General features: G+C 42.5%; 1 protein-coding gene across 2 annotated transcripts; it reads right to left on the bottom strand.

The window, feature by feature from the left end:
• Positions 1 to 540: 540 nt before the first annotated feature.
• HERPUD1 (homocysteine inducible ER protein with ubiquitin like domain 1) lies at positions 541 to 24,362 on the bottom strand. Of its 2 annotated transcripts, none has more exons than XM_078670223.1 (8): positions 24,102 to 24,362; positions 10,836 to 10,913; positions 10,115 to 10,183; positions 8,359 to 8,486; positions 7,776 to 7,895; positions 6,203 to 6,541; positions 2,777 to 2,873; positions 541 to 2,108 (listed from the first exon to the last, which is right to left on the bottom strand). In XM_078670223.1, the coding sequence occupies exons 1-8, from the start codon at positions 24,234 to 24,236 to the stop codon at positions 1,947 to 1,949; spliced, it is 1,128 nt and encodes a 375-aa protein (XP_078526349.1). In that variant the 5' UTR covers positions 24,237 to 24,362; the 3' UTR covers positions 541 to 1,946. The 2 variants fall into 2 exon arrangements, with proteins under 2 accessions (XP_078526349.1, XP_078526350.1); XM_078670224.1 differs by having other exon boundaries at positions 541 to 2,105; positions 24,102 to 24,352.
• Between the last annotated feature and the right edge of the window lie 1,719 nt (positions 24,363 to 26,081).

Below are 26,081 nucleotides of genomic sequence, written 5' to 3'. Positions count from 1 at the left end.
CAAGAGTGACCTGCAGAGAGTAATTTAGAAGATGCAAGCTGAAGTATAACAACCCAGATGAGTGCTGGTAGTATGGCATTCAAAGGATGAAAACTTTATTTTGAAGGAGGGCTACTGGCAGATCATAACCCGACAGTGGGCTTTATACCCGTTATGGGGTGATAAGAGAGGGATAGACTACAGGCCAATTAAAACGTTGACAAAAGCTGACACAAGTGCCAGTATCTTAGTTTCATCAAATTATATTTCCAATAAATGGTCCTGCTCAACAGTATAAAAATCCAGACCTACTGACTAAAATGTTTGTTATATATTTTTATAATGTTTTCATATAGAGAACGAATGACCTTAGCTAAGACATAAATACAGGCCTTCGCACCAACTTGTGTTTGTCAGCATCTTCTCAGTCAAATTTTTACGAAGCCCTCAAACAAAACTGACACTGGAAAAATAGGCACAAGACCACATTCTTTAGAAGCATATCAGCTAAAAATTATAAATGTTCTACATTTTCAGAAAAAAGACACCATAACAAAGTTCGTTTTTACACTGGCTTGTTTACTAACATTTCAGCTCAAATGACTTGTCCATTCGTATTCAAATAAACATTTTTTTTTTTAAATGTAGAATAAGATTATGACATGGGACAAAAGTACAAGCTGAAATCTTAATGGGCAACAAAAATGTCACCACCAAAGAAACATTCAAACTAAAAAGCTCCTTGGATTATTGAACAGACAAGGCAACGTTCAGCAACAAAAAAGATCAAATAAAATGTTTCAATTATCATGATTTTGTACCTTTTGCTGATAAGTTACGAGCTTGGACTCAGAAAATCAAGTTGGGTAAATTTTAAATTAACATTTCACAAATATCCAAGGGAAAGCTTCCAGAGACCCAACGCTTCGACTTTTGCATAACAGGAGCCTAACATGTTAACAGTCATGAATCAACAATCTTCCTTTCAGACGATTACACATACATAGGAAGACTCCAACGACAAAGGTTTTAATTGACTGGAATGCAACATGTATGCAGCTCAAGCATATATGTAGGCTACAAATGTCTGCTAAAACATATATAGCAATTTGAACAATAAGGTACTACACTCAGTGTAATGTGAATTTGTTTTAAAACATTCCAACAGGAATAAAATTGCACCAACAGAAGAATTCCCCTTCTATAGTGTGCAATGTGTATATACATTTTACATACAGATCCGTATTTAACATGTGGAGTACATTTTCATTAAAACACTTAGATCTGGGGGGTTATATTACACTGTAAGGAGAATTACAGCAATCCACAAACCTCTGCAGGTACTGTCTGCCCCTTCAACGTTCAGTTGACACCCACATACAGATTTCACTGCAAAACACATAGGTGCACAGTACTTTCCAATGCCTACAGAGGGACAATTAAGAAAAATCAAGATTTTAAAGTGGGAACCACAATACCAAAAAGTGAAGACGGCCGCAGTTCCAATGTATGCTTCCAATAACCAATATACTCTGATGTGGGCCCAACACTATTCCTTTAACGCTGATCAGCCCTTGCAGCTCCACATACAGAGAAGTGCAACAGTGCAATGCTATACATTACATATACAATGTATTTACAAAATTGCAAGAGAAGTTCTATATTTAGTTCGTTAGCTTTCGTAAAACCTCAAAATGTTTTCCATTTGGCTAAGGACACTCATACTTCTCAGCGTTTAGAAGATGGTGTCTCTGGATCCAAGATGAGAACGAAGTGAAAGAATTAAGTGCTTCTTACTTGCTGCTTGTTAGGTGGAGGCCTGCCAATCACCTGCTGCCCAAGGAAGTAGTTAACCACATACGAGCATGAGTGACGAATGGTACACAAGGCAGGACAATTTCTACTGTGATGCACCTCGTTCCTTGTAGGCTAGTCTGTAGTCTATTTCACAATGCTCACAGAAGTGGCTAGTTGACTACACCTGGAGGGCCCTCCGGTATCAGCGACGCAAAGAACGTTTTGAAAAATACCCAGGCTGTACTTACAAACCTGGGGGTGTGCAAGTCAGCAGTCGCTCTTTCATTAGGAGAGCCCTCTACCTCATTACCTTCTTCTGCTGGTTGTTCCTGCTAAGAAAAAAAAGACACTGTCAAAAGTATGTTGAGGTCAATCATCAGCATTACCTATTTCACAAAAAAAATTTATGATTAAAGAATTTTAGGAGGAAATGCACTTTGGATCACCTTAATGTAGAACAACATTTCTCTGGCCAACTGAAGTTCCTTGTGCTACAGTCAATCTGCAAGTATCTGCATATCGCAGTTACTTCAAGGCCCTTCCATGCCTAGGGACAGTCAATTCTGATATAGAAAGATTTCAGTGCACAAAATGATTGTCCTTAGCATAATGAAATGTTTCTAAACCAGCTCCAGCTAAATAAGATACAGTAAGCACATGGTTTTTAGCTTGTGCTATGCGAATCAACTACCTCAAATGCAATTAAGAAGCTACCATGTGCCAGAATGAATCACCTGCTGCAGAAATCAGATCCAAGGTAAACCTCAGGGAAGAACTTTGTTAAAAAAAAATAGACTAATCTCCGCTCCAGGTTGAATATTTTCCCCCGAAGTTAATGTGCAAGTACATGGCCTGGAGCAGGAGTTTCACTTCATGTATGCGCACTGAAACTCTTAATGTCGCTACCGCTCCTCGTCCGATCTTAAATTACATTTGCAAAAAATATTGTGTATTACTTTATTTTTTTTACACTGCTAGGCAAGCTTCTGAAATGACAAACCTGTAAATTATTGTTCTGGTCTTGAGCAATTTGAGGAGGATTGTTGAGAACTGGTTGAACAGGCCTTTGCCTAAATGGAAATATCCCTGCATGGTGCCTGCAAGTGAAAGAACAAACTGTCAGCTGCTGTTCACACATAGACCACCGCAGAGAGAAAATATGCAAGCCATCGGGTAAAGCATATTGAAGTCTATCAAGAAACATAACTGATTTTACTACAGTGGTGGTCTCAACTTTTCCCATTTTATTCGGCTAAATTTGATTTGTTTTTAAACCAAGCATGCCTGTTTTTAATGAAGAATTTGATTGTAATTTCAAAGTTTGAGTACTGCAAAAAAATATATATTCCCGTAGATTTGAAATGCTTTTCTTTTTGTTGAAGCAGGCCCCACTTCTGCAGCAAATTTGAAATACAGAATGTTAACAAACGCTTGTCAGTAAAACAAGCACAGGGAAGTGTGTAAATAAACCACAACTAAAAACAAGCATACGCAAAGCCACTAGGTCCTGCCTTTTGGACCTATTAGCTTTGCCAGTTTTTCCTCATAGTACACGCAGATTTAAGGAGCACTCATTTTTCGAAGAGCTAAACTAATTACTAAGTCCACCCAAATGGATCAAATTTGGGAATCCATAATTGAAACCTATGTCTACTTGTTACCAATTACAACTTAACTATCAGGAAACATCACAACATCGGTTGCAGTATTACTTCCCACGTGTATAAAGCAATTAAAAAATATAGTTTAACGTGTGACGTTTCCCTTCCTAAATCAAAATTGTGCCATTTTTGATACATATTTTTCATGTTCTACTTTTCTTAGTCAATTAGATTACATGTGTGGATACATGAGCAATAAGGTGATCTTTTGATCACAGTACTAACTTAAATAAAAGGCATTCCCCGCTTCTGTAAAAACCCACCAATTTTCTGTAGAACTGCCGTGTATTCATGGCATCCAATACAAACAAAATTCCCAACACGTTTAGCATGTAGGGTTAACAGAACCACTAGCAAACAAAGCAGACGCAAAAGAGTTAAAGGAAAAGTTAGAATGTCAACATTTAAAAACTGATATCGTAAAAAGCAAGGCTCAAGGGCATGTACAGAAAACTAACAGATATCATGGAAAGTTGACCCGCACCAAGGTTTATACACACGTATTTGATTTATCCAGTTTCTATATTTCACAGTGATAATAGATATTTAGACAAACTTCCCACACATAAGAATTTCAAAAAAGAGTTGATTGTAGATTTTTCAGTTTTCTTTATTCAAGTTCTTAGTTAAAATTCACAAAATTAGGCAACAAGCAATTCTGTGAATTTTAACTAAGAACTTGAATAAAGAAAACTGAAAAATCTACAATCAACTCTTTATTGAAATTCTTATGTGTGGGAAGTTTGTCTAAATATCTATTATCACTGTGAAATATAGAAACTGGATAAATCAAATACGTGTGTATAAACCTTGGTGCGGGTCAACTTTCCATGATATATGTTTTAGTGACTTTGTCACTTTCAGGGGGTGTATATGGGTCGCATCCTCGGCCGTGTCGCACAAGGAATCATCTGCTAAATAGGCACTTACCAATAGTGAAAATCTGTGCTGGTCATTATAGTTCTGACCCTTGAGCGCTTTTGTGAAAGAAAACTAACAGATGCCTTGGACAAGCTCGGAGCATAGGGCACACCACCTTTAAAGCCACAAAAGACAATGCTTTATACGTTTTCTGCTGGCTAACCACAAGACCACTTAACTGGGAAGGTATTTCAAAGATAGAGACCAGAACACAACTGAAGTCACTTTTTAATGTGTGTGTGTGGGGGGGGGGATAGGTGTGGTTAGCTCCAAAGCACAGTAAATGATAAAAACAATTAGAAAACCGCTTCAGAGGTCACTCAAACAAACTAGTGCCAATTAGTCACGAAACATGAATCAGTGCAGAATGTGGGTATGAGGGAGTAGGGGAATCAACTGACCACCTGCTTGATATATGGTTCTCCTCAGTTAAACTTCAGTTTGAAAAGGTGGGGGCTTAAAATAAAACTACAGCAATGCAATGTTTGGAGATGAAAATAAGAGCAGGTACATTGAGAAATTTCAGCTTTGTCGCAAAGTCTAGTATTTGGACATACACAACCTATCAGTCCTTTTTTCCACAACCATACATTTCGCAAACACCATCAGCAAAGCATTCTGTGACAAGATAATGCACTATAGAACTGCAGCATTACGACAACAAATACCATCTTAAACATGTTGGGAAGATCGGCCAACAATTTATCTCCACTAGTTTTTACCTTTAGTTACTTTCACAGACTAAGTGGCAGCTACGTGTCTAAGCAAAAAGTACGCTGTGCCACAGCCTCGAGGTGCCAAACCACTGATTACATGAAGATATGAGGATGGTAACCTATTAAGTAAATGAATAACTGCACACTTCACAGCTTCTAAATAGTCTTAAAAACTGTGCATTCAATTGATCATTGACATTACGCAACAAGCGCAAGTCGAAGTTCCAGAACACACACTCATATCAAAAGAGCCATTTAAACCTGTATATCTCGGTGCTCTTGGAGTCTGAAGTCTACCAGCCTCACTCAACTCCAAGGACACCAAAACACTTTGTTAAAGGTGAAAGACTCATGACCTGCCGGCCTAAAGGCAGATCTTAAATTACCACCGTCACAGCTTCAACAGAGACTAAACACTGCTGCCAGAAACCTCTCATTTAAGGTTAGTCAGCAGTCAAAGTCCTGACACAAGAATATGTTCACCCTCTTCACTACCTCAAATCCCACCACCAACTCACTGAAAACCGATCTTTACTGTGGTCTTTAAAAAAGCTGGGGACCTTTGTGCCCTCGTTTCGACTGTCCAGGTATTCTTGAGTGAATAAACCATCCTTCAATATCAAGCATTAGATCGACATACTGACTGATCCTTCATGACCTGTGCCATTGCTTTACTATTTTCAAGTATGGTTTGCCAAGTAAAATATTAAAATGTAAGTAGAAAATATGACATTTTTTGGGTGGGTAAATATATACATACAATTGTATGGTCAACGTATATAGGACTGAATATACATCTGGTCCATCTCTACACGTGATTGTTTTTAAACCAATTAGCAACTGACAATTACAATTACCTGTCAGACTATTTTCTTACCAAGATTTCTGAACCAGTTGCTCCAAAGGCGGTTCTACATTCTCCGAGTCAACAGCACCAAAGTGTTGATTCAGGAGGAGCGTAAACTAACAATGGAAAATGTTCAACGTATGTTACTTTCTATAGCAAGTTGCAGTGCTGCTATATGCAGCACTCAAATCTGTGGCCAATATGTGTGCAAGAGTGAACTGGAGTATTACAAAGCAACAACTAATTTTAAAAGAAAACCAGAATAAAGGAGCTTAACTTACAGACACATAAGGATCATAGCTCCCATGACAATCATGAATCTGCTCAAGCTGGAGTAGAAGTACAGAATACTGACGAACACTGAAAATCTTGCAGCAGTATAAACCCAGTCTAACCAGTCGCGGTTTACATCTTCCTCGTCGTCTGCCAAACCTCCCTGTGCATTCATTCGCAGGTTCTGATTGGCACCGGGGACAACCTGTGGCTGGACATTCGGATTGATGGGTTGGTTGCCCACGGGGAAGGGGTTGGGTAATGGATCTGGTGGGGCAGCAGCAGCTGGTACTACAGGTATCTCTTGGGCTCTTCGAGAAGGTGAAGCAACAGCAGCTGCCGCCAGGCTAAAAGAAAGCGTGGAAGGTAGGAAATACATATCATTTATCAGCAATCAGAGCAGCTAAAACACAATCAGAAATGTATTAAATAATCTAGTTTGGAGATATGTGATTATTTGTTCGAAATTACTGTGTTTGCAGAATCTATATAAACGCACAACATCACTGAGAAAAAACAGTCAAATGCTACAGTTATTTTGCCCGTGGCTTTAAGTTTTAGAGCTAATCCAGTAAATTCAGTAAAATAGTTCATTAACAACAAATACATTCAACACAGATAGGTACAATTGTGGAAATCAATTGATTGTTCGGTGTGGGGTAGGTTAGGGTGGGACAATGGACAGATTGTGTGTGACCAAAGGAAAACACAGATTTTGTATAGATCTTATTTGTTTCGCTGGTTTCAATGGATTTAACGTATTTGCTATTGACCTGCAATTTGTGTTAAGACCTCAGCTCTAGACTACGCATGAACTGCTGATTCTTCAGTTGCCTTCGTTCTCCAAAAAAGAAGCATGCTTCAAATGGTCATGCTGTTTGAACCACAAGTAGTGACATTACATCAGTTTAATGTGAGATAAGAGAATAGTGTGAAAAAAATTAATGTTGTTGTGCGAAAACCAGATTTTGGTGGGAAATATCTACTACACCCCAGAAAAGAACGGCGTACAACACTTCCTTCAGTGACGTATGCTCAAAAACAAGCCACTATAGAAGTAAGTTTATTCAGTATGCACCAACTGCATAAGGACATCAAGCACTAACGGTACAAGGAGCTTCACACATCATGCACTCCTTTCCTCCCCAATCATAAATCAAACAAGTGTTCCCTAAGAGCTAGACAGTTCACCATTGATCAAACAAATGGTGCTAATGCATCAATGAAGCCAAATCCAAGGATATGTACGTTGTGTACTTTCCTTCAAGAATGCATTTGGTATTATCAACTCAAACAGTTTTTCAGTAGCAACAAAGGGTATTTTCTAGGATGCATTTATCAAGCTTTTTTAGAAACTAGTCCCTTTGTGCTGTAGCATTAAAAATCTTGATTTACCGCTTCTGAACACTGTACAGTTTGTACAAACAAAACGATGTCTTTGTAATATGACCCAAATATGGCAAACTGGTATAATAAATCTATTTTTTAACTGAAGGAGTCACCCAACCAAAATTTTAACAAACAGAATGGATTCTTTAAAAAACTCATAAGACATATGGTAAAGATTAAAGAGTAACTTACTACTGCATGTAGTACTGCCTTGCATAAAACTGCTGGTACCAGAGAATGTGTTGTGGACTGTACGCAGTATATGGTGCATAACCTGCGGCTGTTCCAGGGATATTTTCCTCTGCAGCAGGCCTTTGGAAAATGAAGCCGATAAAAAGGTTATTTAGGAAGCTGCATTACAAAAAGGCACTTACACTTCAAATTAAAAAAAAACAGAAAACAAAGAAAATCATCTGCTAACATCAAACCCACTTCGCTGTGCACAAACAGCAATGAGAACCATTCAATTCACTGTGTTAGTGCTTACATAGTCATCTAGCAAGCATATCAAAGCTTACTGGCGGTAGGTCTAAAGTGTATACAGAACCAGACAGCCCTCGCTCCAGATACGATCACAGAGCTGCTACTCTAAACGTTTATCTTCACATGAAGAAAGAGCTATGGTTCAGAACTTCAGCAACAAGGCAAAGAGCCGTGATATAGAAACTAGATTATATTGCATGTGCACTTAAAGATCAAATCTGACAATCCAATTCAGAAGTGTTTTACCCCTTATTGCAGCATAGCCAAAGAGCTGCAGGAAGACACCACTTACAGATTGCCAGGTGGAGCAGTCACACCTTGAGGAAGCCCCCTTTGCCGCAGGCCATCATTTGTAGGCACCGCCAAAGGGTACGGTCCAGTTGTGGGATGACGTATTGACTGTTGCTGGACTTCTGAGGTCTGAAAGAAAATAAAGGGTAAATAACGCTGGACAATGGCAAATATATAGTGATATCATCCATCACAAAGATATACAGAGAAATGCCCTACCCAACGGAGATCTTATTATTTAAAAGAATTAGAACTATTTAAAATAGTGAAGTTAATGACTCAACTGCTACATGGAACGCACAAAAACACGGAAATCATTAAATGTCTCCCAAAGTGACAGCTCTCATTAATAAAGCAAGGATGGTGGGTTCCAGGAGCGTGTTCACGTTCTACACAGTCTTACTGATCAGAGATGTCTGAGACTTAACTTAAAAAATTTAAGAAAACATGAATATAACTGTGCTCCACCGACATGTGTAATAATTATTAAAGCAGCACCATGTACAGGTGGTCATAATGGATGGTCTTTGAGAATATAGGTCTAATGGTATAACCTGTGCTTCATACATAACGTTAATAATGCAAACATGTGTGCACAGTCTGAAGGCATGTCACAGGTTGTCCAAACCAAGCCTTCCATACCACACAACTTCACTGATGACAAAGTCCAGATGGGGGCAGAGTACAAGTGCTAGTGAATATTAATCCCAACAGCTGTTAGTAGCCAAGACCATGCAGCCTTGCTGAAAATATATAAGGGACCTTGCCAGAGGACTTTGGCTAGGCGGATTAGTTCTATTTGGAGAAGGGCGCAAACACACTGAAATGTGTAATGAAAAACACAAGTATGTGTTAGATGTGTCACAAGACCAATGAAAATGTAGGTAGCCAAAACCTTTACACACCGCAGTCAAAAAACAGCATAACAAAATACCGATATGCCAACGCAGCAACAAGGAGCAATTGTTTATGGAAATAAAGGTGAATTTTGGAGCTAAAGCGAAGTTAACACCCTTCTGTTGCAGGAAACTGCAGTGTGCCCCAATCAAAGCCAAACTATAAGCAACAATTACGCTTTACTTTTTGACCACGATAAAACTGCTTAATACACAAACAAGCAAAGAGCCTAATTTAATCCGAAGATGCTGCCGGGGTGGGGAGAGAAATACAGAGCCACCAAATTATAACATTCCCAACTTTAGTTTAGCAACATAAATTGCCTCCTAGGAGTGCGTTTGGTGCTAGCATCAATGCCTTTCTGAAATGGAAGTGAACCTGCAGACCCAGAAAGGCCAAGCCTACGCTTCCTCCTAGTTAACAGTAGTTTCAGGCCGGGCACTGAATGGGTATTAATGGAATTGTGAAAATCAGTAGCTCAAGCTTAAATTGGAGGCACGCTTAGGCCAGAACACGGAATTTCACATAGCAAGTTCTAATCATAGCTGCCATACCAGATTTTGATCCTGACAACGACTGCATAGGCCTCATTCCTGATGCCAGGAAACAAGAGAGTCCTTAATGTCTAACTAAAAACTGCTCTTTACAATGTAGAACCTGTTTTAGACCAAGCAGGCGATTTGAACCTTTTCCTAAGACACACCACCGCTTTGTTGCAGTGGCTGTAAGTTTCCATTACTACACAGATCCATCCGGTTGACAAACCATTCTAAATATGTGTGCACAGTCCTCGGCACGAAACTGCTATGCATAGTCACACCGCTATTAATCTGCCTGATCAAGAACAAAAGGTTTCTTACCTTTAATGGCTGCACTGGTGAGGTGTTCTTCGAGTTACAAACAAGATGTAGAGTATGCCTGGATTCGTGCTGAACAGAAAAACAGCTATTTAGAAATTCCACGCAAAACCAAAGCATGAACATTCACCTTTTAAAACTGAATGGCATTATTGGAATATTCGGCACTCCACATTTTATACGGTTGTTGCATTGCATGCTGTCAATCTAGAAACGTGATAGACTCCTAAATAACCACATTAGCATACACTACAAAAATACATTACTGAACACCTGCATGCCGGTATTATATTTATTTTTTTAACTTTAAAAAACGTGAAAAAGTTTGGCAAATAGTAAAAGTGGACTGTCCAAGCATATACAATAAGCAGGTCAGCTTGACGTGACTAAAGCACAAGTTGAGCCATTTAGTGATTATTTTGACACGTGCTTGGACTATCCGACTACACTCGGATATTCAATAGGGTTACAACTTAACTTTCCCATTAATTTAGCATTAAACTTCAGCACACTAAATTCAACCAATATGCTGAAGAGGGAAGCTAGCCTATAAACTCCAGCATGCTTCATAAATCTACCTCAGTAGACCGTAGCATCCTGGTAGATTACTTTCCACCTTAACTTGTCAACGTTAAGTGGACAAACTCTAATCCACGTATATTTACTCTGCAGACCGCAAGAACTTAACTTTGTTCTGAAGCCGCAAAAGGAATTATAAAGTTACCTTTGGCAGCACTTGATCCAAGTGTAGATCATCACTTAAGAGCTTCCCTGAATAAATCAATCTCTGATCCTGTTCCAGCTGTAAAGAAAGAAAGAATCATTAGTGTCCCTGGCTACGAACCAAGAATGTGAATTATCACAATAGCTATACAGTACGCAAGGAAGCATGCACACTGCTGTCTAGCCCATCATGGCTGTGGTATTTTATTAGGATGCCACATCTTGGCATACCCTTACCACTTTGGGAGACTACAGCAACACAAAATAAGGACGGGATGCTGAACATTGTCAAACATTCATCCCCCAGTACAGAGATCTGGGCTCAAGCTAGCCTGGCTGATGAGGTGATACCTCGAAACCAGTCCCAGGATGCTTGTTTTCCGGTCCACGGGGGATCTGGCCTGTTCCCAGGGGAGCAGGGTCAAGACTGATTTGCATGTGGCTGGGTCTAAACTGGTGTGGCACGGTGAGCAAAAAAACGGTAGATTTAACCCAGATCTGTGACATGGGTGAATGTTTGACAATGTTCAGCATTCTTACAATCTTTTTGTGTTGCAGTAAATGACATTGTTCTCTAGTCACTGTTAGGGGTTTTATGGTAAGAGCACGTTACGGTGTGCTTTGCATGTCATACTTAAATAAGAACACACTTGGGTCTTGGAGTATGGATAGGAAGACCCTATTATAATTAATTCTACAAAACGTGAACTTGTTCTTTGAAAAAAAAGCAGGAAAGTATCTTTTGTTTCTATTGCAAATTAAATATTACAGGTAGACAGATCAACGCCCAGTGAGGAGTCAAGACTTTAGAGGCATTGCTGGCCATAACTTACTCAGTGTGCAAACATGTCGTTTTCATTAGCAAGATCCTGTTTGATTCCAGTCCTGTAGTTCTATGAATTATAAAACCACTATTCTTTTAAACTTCTAACTGAACTGGAGGGCATCGGTTAACATACAAATTGATAGACTGCGAAGTGCTTTAAATTATTTCAGAAACGCAGCATGTTTGTTTCTTTTCTGTGAGTTAAGGCTCTTAAGTAACCATGTTACATATAGTGAACTATGAAACTGACTACTACTTTTTGATCTGTGTGATCATAATGTTCTTAGATGAGACTTTGTTACCAACATCAGTGGCTGTGCTGCCACCTGTCCTATTTGGTTGCACGTTTAATTTTCTCAGATATTCTGCTCTCGTATCTAGATCTGCTATTTTACATTTAGGATGGAATTCATAGTGGACTGGTGCTTCTAACATATTGGCGGCTTATGTGGTCATTCTAGGATTCATTGTGTGATGGGGATTATTTTGCGACGTTCTTGGATTCCACTAACTAAAGTCCTATCACCCCACAACTACTTCAGGCTTAGCACGTTCCACTACATTTGTGTTTGAGATATTGAATGGTATAGCGGCCAGACAACCCAATTCATTCAGAAATGTAAAACAATACTGAGCACTACTAAAAAAGCCTGTTCAGAGCAATGTTATAGAACAGGCAAAAAGTTCAACCTACAGACACGATTCTTAGCTGCATGATTGGGACTGACTGATCTGGAAAAAAAGCTAAATTATCAGTCTGGTGGATGCTATACTAGTTCACATTGAAAGAAGTCACTCTGAAACGACTCCCAACTTTTAAAAACGTAAAAAATGTAAAAGTCATGCTTTTAAAAACCGTTTTATACTAGGCTATTCTAAGTGAAGTTCAGGGTCTCTGGCAAAGATGGTACTTGCAGGGTAAAACAAAATGTGCTGATGGGTCAGAGGGCGTGTGGCAAAAACTTTACTGCACAATACCTGTTGAGCAACAAGTTTGAGCTACACTTTACTCTATTGAAATCTTTAAGTGTGTAGCACTGGTGGATTATTTAACAGCAACATTTTCCGCATCCCCTCCTAGTGGTAGTAATAGCTTGCTAAGTCTTTTCAAGACTCGTGAAAACGGATGCTTCAGATGGCGTGGTCAGTTGACTGGTTTCCTCAAAGACAAGTAAATGAACTGTTTTCAAATCCCATCGGCTACATCTAAGGTATATTCACAGTACAATAAGGAGATGGCCAGGCACTGTCGCCCCTCAGCGGCCCACCTATGCTTAGAGGGAGAGGTGTGGCGCCGCGGCCAGGGCGACTGACGCTGGAATCTGGGGACCACGGTTCGATCCCCGGCTCCGGCGGCAGGTTAGCCCAGCACCATGTGACTCTGGGCAATAGCTCGCTTAATCTTCCCGACGGCCCCCCAGCGCCTAGAGACCCTTACGGGTGATTGTGCGCTTTACAAATGTGGACTTTACTTTACTTTTTAGGTTTTGCCTGGCGAAAAGATGCGCTCTGCGCATCTTTTTCGCGCAGGCGAAAACCTGATGAGAACTGTAGTGTGGCTTGGGTCGGCCCTCGTCATTCATTGGCTGGCTCCATAAATGGAGCCTAGCCATTGGACGAGGGGCCTGTCCGTCAATGCCGGACCAGATTCGGGGGCGTTCCCGAGATTCTTTGGCTTTTGCCGACGTCACGCGACGTCAGCCGAAAGCCGGGAACGCCCCTGAATCTGGTCCGGCATTAGAAACACCGGAAGAAGATGTCCGGCCCGCCGCCTGGTTGTGGGCGGGGCCGGGAGGACGTGGTTTCGCTTCCCCCTTCCTTGGGGAAGCCATTTCCTGCCTTGCCGGTCTCCCGTGTTGTGAGGGAGACCGGAGATGCTGCCCGAAGCGAGATCCGGCCCGAAGGAAGCAGCCGTGTGCCTCGTATTAGAAACACCGGAAGAAGATGTCCGGCCCGCCGCCTGGTTGTGGGCGGGGCCGGGAGGACGTGGTTTCGCTTCCCCCTTCCTTGGGGAAGCCATTTCCTGCCTTGCCGGTCTCCCGTGTTGTGAGGGAGACCGGAGATGCTGCCCGCAGCGAGATCCGGCCCGAAGGAAGCAGCCGTGTGCCTCCAGCCAGGGCCGCGCTGGGATTGGCCCAGCCGGCCGAGCCTCCGCTAGCTGGGTGTCCCTTTAACTGTTTGAGGTACCGTAAAGTTTCTGGTTAGGGGGGTTGCCTTTATCGGTGTCAGTTGACCCTGGCAGAGGCATAACTCATTTGTAATAAACTATTCACCGGCACGCTTGTTTTTTTTTCTGGAGAGAGGCCTGGAAGAGGGCTATGGAGAACTAGTGCTCGTTTGTTCAAACAGAAAACAATCCATTAAAAGCGAGAGGGGCGTAACTGCTCACTTGAACAGGTTTATCTTTAAATTGTGATTCCTCGTAGTAGTAGAAAATAGTTAATTTAATTTGGTCTGAATTAGTAGAGCTGGCGGTTGGGGAGCCCCCGAAAGCTGAAGCCCAGCTGTCGGAATCTCGAGTTTTTATGCGGCTTCTGCTTTTCTCCCTCGCTCCACCCAGGATGTGTGATCTTGGGGCCAGAGCTGCCGACTCTGGAGCCGGGGGACCAGGTTCAATCTCGGCGTCGGCTCCACATCCTGTGACTCCCAGGAAAGCCTTCATCTCACCCGTGTATACGCAATGAATGTGACCTAATGTAACATGTTCATGTGAAGAGCTCTAAACTCGCTCTAAATGAAACCTCCAGAAACCAGCATGGCGGTAAAAGCAAAGCCTTAACATAATGAAATCAAATGCATACCGATTGACTGGCCGCTTTGTACAAAGCGAAACCAGAAAACATGCTTAATTATGTGATCTTGTGCACAATGTTCATTATCGCACGCATATGAAAGCACTTTGAAAGGTGGGCTGACTACAAGTTGTACGAATACCTGTTTGATTTGATACAAGTGTGGTTGCTGTATAATCTGGGCCCAGAACAGGGCGTAAACGAGTGACCCTATTTAAACTTGCACCATTAGAGAACTATCACTCTTGATACATTCTTATTGATGCGGTGTCATGTGCTTTATTTCAAAACCTTTCCATGTTGAAGAAATATACGAATTGAGTTTTGAATAGACTTTATCATGCTCATGATACTGAGTGATGGTATTTGTATGATTTACTTAGCAAACCTTTTCAGGGTTCGTGCTCTGAGATCCGAGCCTGACCCTTGACTCGGCTCTGCCTGTTAATTTGTTGGCTCACCTGTGTCTGTTAGACGCAGCTGCCAAGTTTCTCCAGGCTGGCAACTCGTTTTGGGCTTTTAGCCAATGGGATCGTGAGCGCGCAATAAACCACATCTTCATGTTCATAGTCGTGTTTGTGACACTCCAGTCAGTTTCAGGCACATTGGGCTTTAAGGGGCGTTGGGTTGCAGTCTCCGCAGGTGACTGTAAGTTAATGTAACTGTTCTAATAGTCCTGTGTGGCTAATAGTTTATCCGATATTTTGCCAGTCAATGGCCAATTTGAAGTGTTTCTTTTTGACCTTCCCTCTGCTGCTAGGCGCTTTCTGTGAAGTTGGTCTGGTCTTGCTCCTTAATAAACACGTTCCCATCGCGCTCATCCATGGGAGAGTACTGATTAGATACGTCATCCATGGGAGCGTACTGATTAGATACGTCACATGTGTGGCTTTTCCCTATTGACTTATTCAAAGACAATAGATTGGTGAGCCCCACTATTATTCAACGTATTGAGGAGTGCAGAATACACTGACCCCCTGCTTCTTGGTCTAACTCAGTCATTGCCCTATTTTCATGTTGATCCCCAGTGTGTGTGGGGGGGTCTCGCAGTGTGTGGGGGGGTCTCGCAGTGTGTGGGGAGGGCTTGCAGTGTGTGGGGGGGCTCTGTGTGGGGGGGCTCTGTGTGGCTGTGTGTGTGAGGCTCTGTGTGGGTGTGTGTGTGGGGGGCTCTGTGTGGGTGTGTGTGGGGGGGGCTCTGTGTGTGGGGGGGGGCTCTCTGTGGGTGTTTGTGTGTGGCATTTGCGAGAGATTAAGCTATTGGCATTGTAAATGACAATGCCATTTATTTATGTTAGAAAAAACATAAATAAAAATAATGTCAAGAGCAATGCCAATAGCTCTAACTTTAACAAAGGCAAAACCATTGCATTGTAAATGCTTGTTTAACAGCATCTTAATAAAACCGAACTTTCAATTCGAATGGTGTGGCACAATAATTTAGTGCCAGCGCACCATTCATTATCTATGGTTAGAATGTGCATTGTAAATGTGTCAACAATGTGTTAATAGGTCTCTAAATGTTTAAGATGCGTAGCCACTTAAGTGTCACTGAAAGCAGTGGTCATTTCGACGGTACGGCGTGTGACGTCACACGTATGCCTGGGAGCTGCACACTACATAAAGGCAGGCTGCCATACATGCAGACCCACAAACAGAGCTCGGACGTAGCAAGCAAACTTCGGGTTCTAAATTCGTCTGGTTTATCCATGCATGCATCTGGCACATTACATAGGAACTGAATAGCCCGAAGCAAACGATGTTCTTTGCGCGTCTAACTATTCCCTCTACAGTACAGACTACCTACCAAACCAGTTTTATAAACGACAACAAAATGTCCCCAGTGACAGCACGCATATCCATGTAAGAACTCAAACCTATGTCATCATCTGAAAATTAAATCACGAGTGCGGATAGGCGATCTTAATTTTACACAGGGGCCCATTATATATTAAGCAAGCTTGATTTACGAATCACAACTGCAATCGATCAGACACTTTGAAACAATCACATTTTAAAAGGTGAAAGCGGCAACTAATAACTTTCCTTATGAAGCAATCCCTTGTTTAAAGAGGTGTTACATTGCCACAGCTATGAGATAATGTAAACAAAGTTGGTTCCTGCTGATTGAGCTTAATAGATCTGTTGGTTTACTTTATGACCGCTGTTCAAACAACCACAAACCTCAGTCGATGACAAAACGTGTTGCAGACAGTATCTGCATGCAAGTCTCCCGATACACAGCATCTCTTCAAATAACAGCTAGTATGCAATATACCGCCAACAGGCTTTGCGGTAACTGCACCAGAATACGTTATGGCAGCTTTCTGCTGCAGAATAGCTGGCTAGTCTCCCGTTTACAATCGTTCGTGACCACAACAAGTTCTGCTATGTACCATTCAACACCAAATCAACTTGAAAGCAGAATCTGTCATTTTCGACACTGACAAGTAATTATCACTGGAGCCGTGCCACTTTAGATGGCCTAATGTCTACATATGGAATACACCTAGTTTAGGATGAAGTGTACATTCAGCGACCCTAGGAACGGTTCGACGGATTCAAATGAACTTTAAAGTGCAGTACTGCATGTTTAGAGTGCTGGAAACGTCTTGATATTGCAGGATTGTGCACCGCTTAGGTGAAAGACTTAGTTTAATGTAAATGCAGTGAGTGCGTAGTGTCCAGCATTAGAGGCAACTTAAGGCTAGGTGCATTATCTACAGTAGAAGACCTCATCGGGCCACTCAGTGACTGGGATAATATTACCCTTATTTGTTTTCCATAACGAAAGAAGTCTAAAAGCATTGGACGTTAACTTCCACTTAAAATTATTGAAACTTCTGAGAATGTGGGATAAATAATCAAGAGCATAAAGACTGGCAAACGTCCTCTTAACGTATTAAAATGAATGTGCAAGTTATGTTGTTGTATAACATCACCTTACTAGAAGATGGATTATATGAACGGCCTGCTTACGAGTGGATGATGTTGAATGCAACAGTGATCACACTCAAAATCGGATACTTAAGTGTTCGGATTAATCATACGCAATAATTATCGTCTATTCTTTCATTTGGGGGAAGTAAAAGGCAGATGCTGCTGCTTACCACACTAACTCTGCATGTCAGGTAAACACTGCCTTCTGGCCTTGTTAAATTCCATTTGGTTTGAACTGCTGAAATGTAACATTGCAGTTTTCTGCATCACTTAGAATTGTGATCCCTGCTCAATCAAGTGTTTGAGCAAAGATCTTGATTAAGCGAACCTTCTGTAATGAGGCCCTAAGCATAAACAAGGAACAACAACTGCAGAGGTCTCAAGTAAAACCGGATCTTCAGCCTACCAACGCAATAAAGAAGATCCTGTCTTAAGCACCTCACCAGATAAGGAACAAAGTGGACGACCTACAAAAAGTGTACACAATCTTCTTAAAGCAAACAAGCTTTGCTGCATCTAGGGAGTGCAACAAGAGTCAAAGGGTGTAAAGTGGCAGTGTAAGTTGGAAAGTCAGACTAAAGGATAGAGGTAGAAGTGATTATTTAAGACAAACTGAGGCTGACCATGGTTAAGCACCTCAATTTCAAAGTAAAACTGAGTCCATAAGTTGTGCAAACATGTCCGGAGCTCGCCGCACAAATGCTCCACTGCGAAACAGATACCAGAGTTTTTGTGGAAAAGGACGGTGCATCAAATAATAAGATTCAAGAAAGCTTCCAATTTGTCCAAAAAAAGTCCTTTATTCTTTTCAATCTTTTTCAAACCTCGGCCAACTCGTTTTGTTCCATTGTGGGAGAGGTGTGGCGCCGCGGCCAGGGCGACTGACGCTGGAATCTGGGGACCACGGTTCGATCCCTGGCTCCGGCGGCAGGTTAGCCCAGCACCATGTGACTCTGGGCAATAGCTCGCTTAATCTCCCCGACGGCCCCTAGCGCCTAGAGACCCTTACGGGTGATTGTGCGCTTTACAAATGTGGACTTTACTTTACTTTTATTGGAACTCCGTCAGGGCTCAATAGTCTCTTGTGGGTCCAAAGAGGGGCTCTAAAGTAAGTAGTCCGAATATTACCAGGCCCCGTTCTCTAAAACAAACTTGTTGCGTGGAATTGTCAGGACAAGATTTTCAATAATCAAAGGAGTTTCTTAGTGGCCCAAAGTCTTGGCACACGTATCTGTTTTAAAATATCGAACAGAAGGGTAGTACAGTTAAAGTTGAATACGCCAATATGGGAAAGATTCTCGTTAATCCAAATGTCTGAAAATAATCAGATCGTAGACCTTTGTGTTAATTTGGCATAAATAACCCTCGATAAAGATTGTGACAGCCCAAAGTAGCGGCCGTCCGTCCTCATTGTAAATGGGGCATGAATAACCCCCAGTAGGGAGTAACGAGACGACCAACCAGTATAGCTGCCGTCCGTCCTTTGTCATGTGATCTTCGTATCAAGGGACCAAGAAACGGTAGAAGTCAGTAAGGGGCAGAAAGTTTAACAAGCATTGGAAATGCAATAGGTCTCGCATTAGGAAAGTTTGAGCGGTTATTGTAAATGACACTTTTATTTATGTGTTGGTTTTTAAAATAGCAAAATTAATAGCTTTGTCAGTTACAATGTCAATAGTTTTAACTTTCGCAAATGTGACACCTATAGCATTTGTAATGCAATGTGTGTTGTATTTACGTGACTTGGATGTATTGATATTACAAATCAAAATGGCTTTTATTTTTGTAAATGATTAATACTTAATTAAAAGTTATTTTAATTTATAATGGCAATACCTTAAACGTTTGTAAATAAGTTTTGTGAAGATTATGTTCAGTGTATTTTATCGTGACGAAAATCCAAGCACACTGCATTTGCACCTACACACACACAGAGCCACACACACACACATATAGATGTGGTGGATCTGGGGGATATGGTGGTGGTGGATGTGTTGGTGGATGTGGTGGTGGATGCGGTGGTGGTCATGGATGTGGTGTTGGTGGATGCAGTGGTGGTGGATGCGGTGGTGTTGGAAGTGTTGGTGGATGGGGTGGTGGATGTGGTGGTGGTGGATGGGGTGGTGGATGTAGTGGTGGATGTAGTGGTGGATGTAGTGGTGGATGTAGTGGTGGATGTGGTGGTGGTGGATGTGGTGGTGGTGGATGTGGTGGTGGTGGGTGTGGTGGTGGTGGGTGTGGTGGTGGTGGGTGTGGTGGTGGTGGATGTGGTGGTGGTGGGTGTGGTGGTGGTGGGTGTGGTGGTGGCGGTGGATGTGGCGGTGGATGTGGCGGTGGATGTGGCGGTGGATGTGGCGGTGGATGTGGCGGTGGATGTGGCGGTGGATGTGGCGGTGGATGTGGCGGTGGATGTGGCGGTGGATGTGGCGGTGGATGTGGCGGTGGATGTGGCGGTGGATGTGGCGGTGGATGTGGCGGTGGATGTGGCGGTGGATGTGGCGGTGGATGTGGCGGTGGATGTGGCGGTGGATGTGGCGGTGGATGTGGCGGTGGATGTGGCGGTGGATGTGGCGGTGGATGTGGCGGTGGATGTGGCGGTGGATGTGGAGGTGGATGTGGAGGTGGATTTGGAGTTGATGGTGGATGTGGTGGTGGTGGATGTTTAATGAGCAATTGCACAGCTGTGTTCCATTTACTCATGTGAAGTTGCACATCAGTTAAAGTTAGCACGTGGAAACGATTATTAGCAGGACTTAAAAAGAACTGGGTACTGTTGTAGTGCAGGCCAGCAAGCCATAAAGAAATGACTGAACGAAAAGGACCCCATTTCCTATTTCCCCGTGTGACCTCATATTTATTAGGATTATTACTGTTCGTGATAACCTTTGAGAGTTTGTGAGCACTGTGCCTTTAGTGCATATGCGAAATTGAGACCCACTACTCCAATTCGAAAATGCGGTTCTTGTAGATTTGTTAAGCTGCTCGCATTAAATCCAGCATTTGGATTGTGACTATAATTATACAAAATGAGATAATTCAGTCCGTGTTTTAATAGTCATTTGTTGGCCCATCAATTGGAGGTGGGAGGGTGAAATAGATCAGTTAGCCTAAAAAAAATTGCTTATTACTGTTCGTGATAACCTTTGAGAGTTTGTGAGCACTGTGCCTTTAGTGCATATGCGAAATTGAGACCCACTACTCCAATTCGAAAATGCCGTTCTTGTAGATTTGTTAAGCTGCTCGCATTAAATCCAGCATTTGGATTGTGAATATAATTATACAAAATGAGATAATTCAGTCCGTGTTTTAATAGTCATTTGTTGGCCCATCAATTGGAGGTGGGAGGGTGAAATAGATCAGTTAGCCTAAAAAAAATTCCTACGTTTTAATTTTTATCATGCTCCTGCGGAAATTGTGCGCAAAACAATGAAACTTACAAGTTTATCATTATCACGTGAACTATATCAGCCATGCGTCAGCGCCATTATACATTATAAGCAAGCTCTTTTCAGATGTGACTTTGAAATGACATTTAGGTAAGAGATTGAACTCCACACGTCACACGTGCTGGAGCCTGGTGTAATATGCCGGTTAAGGTAATTGTTCAGGCAGGAAGGTTTGAGTGTTAGTAAGTACGCTTCATTTGTAGCTTAAAAGAAGGCAGCAGTCACGTGTGTGGGAAGGGTGGGGTGCTGAGCAGAGTGCCTGTTGAAGAAACTGAATTTCCTTCAAGGAGACCCTCTCATGCGTGTCGCGCTCACTGTCAAATAATCGACAGCCCCAAGCTAAGTAAAATAAGTCAAACTTCAAGTAAAGCATATGTTTGGTGACTTCCCATTCCCCCTTTCATGAATTGCAAACTTGCCACCGCGAAAGTGATGAGTAAATAATTTGGGCGTAATTGTGTTTTATAAAATATGGTAGTTTAAATAAGTTACAGGAACATGTCAATTGGTTGGTAGTAAAATAAATCGACGAGCTGGCGGAGCCTGAATTTCGTGTTGTATGCTGGAGGGGGAGGTGTGCTGGGAGAGAGAGTGGGGAGGGGGCGGAGCGGGAGGAGCGTCGTGAGGGGAGTAAGTAAGCTTCATTTGTAGCTTAAAAGAAGGCAGCAGTCACGTGTGGGGGAAGGGTGGGGTGCTGAGCAGAGTGCCTGTTGAAGAAACTGAATTTCCTTCAAGGAGACCCTTTCATGCGTGTCGCGCTCACTGTCAAATAATCGACAGCCCCAAGCTAAGTAAAATAAGTCAAACTTCAAGTAAAGCATATGTTTGGTGACTTCCCATTCCCCCTTTCATGAATTGCAAACTTGCCACCGCGAAAGTGATGAGTAAATAATTTGGGCGTAATTGTGTTTTATAAAATATGGTAGTTTTAAATAAGTTACAGGAACATGTCAATTGTTTGGTACTAAAATAAATTGACGAGCTGGCGGAGCCTGAATTGCAAATGCAAAAAACAGGGCAAAAACAATGAAAAGGTGGACAAGGGAGGAGAGAAGGAAAGGTGACAGAACTGCTGGAGGAGCAAAGAGGAGAAAAGAAATGCGACACGGCGGGCAGGGGAGGGGGCGGAGCGGGTAAAAAAAATATGGGGAGGGGGAGGAGAAATGCGACACGGCGGGCAGGGGAGAGGGTGTGAAAGCAGCAGGGGCCTGGAGTGCGGCTGAGGGAACTGATGTGCACGCGCTTTTAAGCTCAATGCGCATGCGCATTGAGCTTAAAAGTCACGGGCACTGCAAGGAATCGCCACGATTCCTTGCAAGTTGGTTAAAAAAGACTGTTTAAGCCCCAATAGTCTCGCAAGCTCGATGCGCATGCGCATCGACAGGCGAGACCTAAAAAAGTGAGATGGAAAACAAAGGGATTTCATGCCTGCTTTACAAACTGGTAATGCCCGTTGAGAAGTTAAAACAGAACTCTATTGCCTTCGGCCCACAGGAGAACCATTTTATTGGCTTTTGGTGATAGCTAGCTGAAGTTTACTCGTACCTGTTGTGACTGGGAAGGGTAGAATGAATCAAGACTACTAATAATCACTGGCTCTACTTTTCAGGGTTAATAGTGCACTGCAAAATACTCACCACTCTAATGTTATGTTCCCATAAGGGTTAAGAAATGGGTGTGTAATTAGCATTCATATGGTGTTTAGCTCCTGAAATACCCTCACAAGTACTTTTTGAGTTCCAGAAAAGAATGCTGTAGAACAAACAAAATATACGAATTTTGCCAACTTTGAAAGGTTCAAATGTCGAGTTACTCCTCCGGATTAGGTGTGATCGTTAAGGTACATGTAGCTTTTGGCAAGATAACCACAGGCAGTTTATTGTGATTGTAAAATTCATCCCCCCAATAACCATCGCAACAGCCTGAACGGCTAAAAGACATGTTACAGATAAATATGGACTTGTCCTGTGATATCCCTTCTAAATATACCAGCACTAAAATTTCAGACCGTGATGCAAGTCGGCAGACAGGTGCATGTGAAGAGCAATGGGGCGATAATGTACAACAGTTTGGAATACAAGTGCACTTTAAAAGCGCCTAGGATGTATCAGCCCTGAGAACAGAGGAAGTAAAACTATGTGACTAATCAGTAAGTACTGGGACTTACATGCACGGTGCAGGCCTGCAAGGCGCAGTGACGGGATAGGTGGGCATGTAAGAACACGTGTGCTTTATTAGAGCTCAATACTGGGATATAAGTGCATGATGCAAACAAGAGGGCTGCAGTAAACTAATCATTTTAGGCTGTAATGTGATAGGCGTTCACTAAATCGAACTATAGATATACTGCATTAACTTTAAATGCAAATATGCCTCCAGTACAGTACACAATACACATTTGGTTCATTCAATTAGCATTTATAAAGCGCAGTAATGTCACCCCTAGGGGTATGTAGGCGCTAAGTCTACGTCGAACATTCTATACCCCACGAACACGGCGGTTCACTCGTCAGGATGTCACGCCCACATCGACATTTCCCATTCTTCCACCCTTACCCCTACCCCTCCATTATTATAAGTTTAGCTAGTTCAAGATTACTCTGGGGAACGTTTAGAACGTAAGCAGTGCTTGGTGTAAGCGCTCGTACCTCTTTAGGACCACAGTTTCTCGGGCAACTTTTGCTTGAAGCCTCGCCTAAACTTTAAAACTTCACATCGGGTGGGCCAAATGTGGTGTAATAAAAAGCTATAGAGAGTGGAAAGCGCCCAAAATAAACCTCGCTCCATTGCGAGGAGGCCTAAGAGGAAAACAGCCATCCGGGATGGGAGGAGCAACCTTTTGGGAAAACAAACATAGGGACAACCACACAACTGCCCAACTCCCATAAACCTGCACCGAAAGCAGTATAACATAAGGCGACCCAGTGCGGAACATTAAGATTACTCAACTTCCCTACCCTGATTTTAACATACAAGTTTATCTTCGTGTCATAACCACACCCCAAGAGAAGTGCGCATGTCTAACGTGAAGTACACTTTTCTGATCACAATTATGTTGCGCTGCATTGAGCATAGTTCTAAACACCATGTCAATCTGCCACATTGCCCTCGCAAAATACCGCCATGTCTCGGCAGTCGCAAAACCTGTACAGGCTCCCACTGCCTCTTGTTCAGGTCGAGTCCACCAAGCGCTTCGACGCCTCGTCAGGGGTAAAACGAGCTATATAAATACAACAATACAATCCACATAGCCCTAGCCTACTTACCGGCCCCCCAGGCAGCACCGCTCTCAAGTGTCCCTTCAGCTGTCGCACGGTCCAGTCCCACTCGGCCTGGACGAGCTGGTCCTGCTGCTTCTGGCTGGGGCTGCGGATAAGCAGAGTAACTTGCGCTGCCGCCATGGCTAGAGAACACGGAGCAGAACTCTTCGAGGGCGCGCTCTACGGGCTACGTCTAACGCGAGTGCGCGGCCAACAAGACATTATTTATAGTTGACCTGACGAGTCCGACAATTGTGTGGCTGACGCTGATTGGCTATCAGATATAGCGTGGCCCTATCACAGGCTCAGTCGTCTGCCTACTGTCCAACACCTACACATCACGGCACAGGAAAGACCACGCCTAGGAAGGAGGATCATGTGATGACTGAATCTTGACAGCTTTTCTGAGCATAGAAATAGAAGACAGAAAGCAGTACAGAATCCTTCTGGATGTCGCCATCTGTTGATGGCACGTATTTCATGCTTTCCCCTGAGCGAGATAAACTCTGTACTGTGCACGTTTGAAAAACTGTACCGATATTAAGAGGCCATCGATACGCAACGTATTTTAACAAAAATTCCGAAATACGGTTTACCAATTTTATGTTTTAAATATATAATACGTGTGTAGTCAGATTTTTGGGGTGGTTGACACTTTTCTACACGTTCTTAATAAGAACAATATTTATTTAATTAAATGATGATTTTTGTTCTAAAAAATCCGGGCGACATGGGTTTTCCGAGCGAGAGGAGTTCACGCTTAACTGAATGGCCGACCACTTTTTTTTTCCATGATTGAGACGGTGACACCATTACATATGGGGCGGAGCTGGAAAACGGACGCAATTCCCGGAACAGAACGGCTACGGCTTGTGCAAGGCTGGTGCAAGAGCTTGCATAGGGCGTGTTCTACGAATGTAAACAGTATTGCGCAGACACTGTAAACATTGATGGTTCAAACCTCCCGCAAGTTTACTGTATCCATTTAATTAATTTATGTATCCTACTAGCGTGGGCATTTATCTTCCTTAAATGGAGCTATATTATCAGATGCACGAAGCGGGTCTTTCGGTCCTAGAGGCCACAGGTCAAACTGACAGGTAGGGTTTGTGGTAGCAGACACTAAACAATGTACAAAAGATATATTTGATATAGCGCAAATCCAATAAATTGATCAGGGATAAATACTCAAATCTTCACACTACTTTGGCCCATACACGTTCACCCACATCCCTGATGCGCTGGGGAGTTATTTATCCTTCTCAAAGCTTACTCACAAAAAAAACTTATATTTAAACATCCTGTATTTTATGTATAGTCAACATCTGTAATCGACTTTTCATCTACTTGGTCGATGAACCAACTAGCTGAAGAGCTGTTGGCAATGGAAATTCTAAGAATATTAGCAATCAATAATTGACTAAAAGAATCACAGACTCTCTATACATTCTTAGTAATTGTATCTAGTAATAATAAATGCTTAAAGCAAACGTTATAAACTCAAACACTGGACACCTCATGAGAGAGTAACAAACTCATCATAGGGATATCGGAAATAACATCTCAAATGTACGTTGTACAGAGTGGATAGACAGTCCTGCCAAGTATCCCGCATCAGGCGTTACCGCACTGAAATACATTGTCACGCATAGTGCATAGTGTCTCTCAGCTGTACAGAAGTGCGGCCTGGCTGTTAAAACTGTGTGGTAGTGCATCGTGCCCCTCTGCTCTCGCAGGCTTGCAGTTGAGGCTGCTAGCAGGGTGAAGGTTCAAACTCACACTGGTACAATGTATGGCTGTAAATCCCCGCTGAGCATCCGGCCCAATCACGTTGTGTGGCCGGCGCCGCAGGTGGATGTCACATCCTGCTGCCAGAGCGGGTCTGGGAAGTTTGTGGAGAAAAGCGGCAGATAGCCACTGTGTTTCGACCGGCTTCACAAATTCAATTACATTGGCGTTTGGCTTGCAGCGTTGTGCTGGGTGCTG

This window comes from Lissotriton helveticus, chromosome 12, assembly GCF_964261635.1.
Source record: "Lissotriton helveticus chromosome 12, aLisHel1.1, whole genome shotgun sequence".
NCBI classification, from domain to species: Eukaryota; Metazoa; Chordata; class Amphibia; order Caudata; family Salamandridae; genus Lissotriton; species Lissotriton helveticus.
Note: the sequence above shows the minus strand (reverse complement) of the source record. Positions and strands in the feature narration are given on the sequence as shown.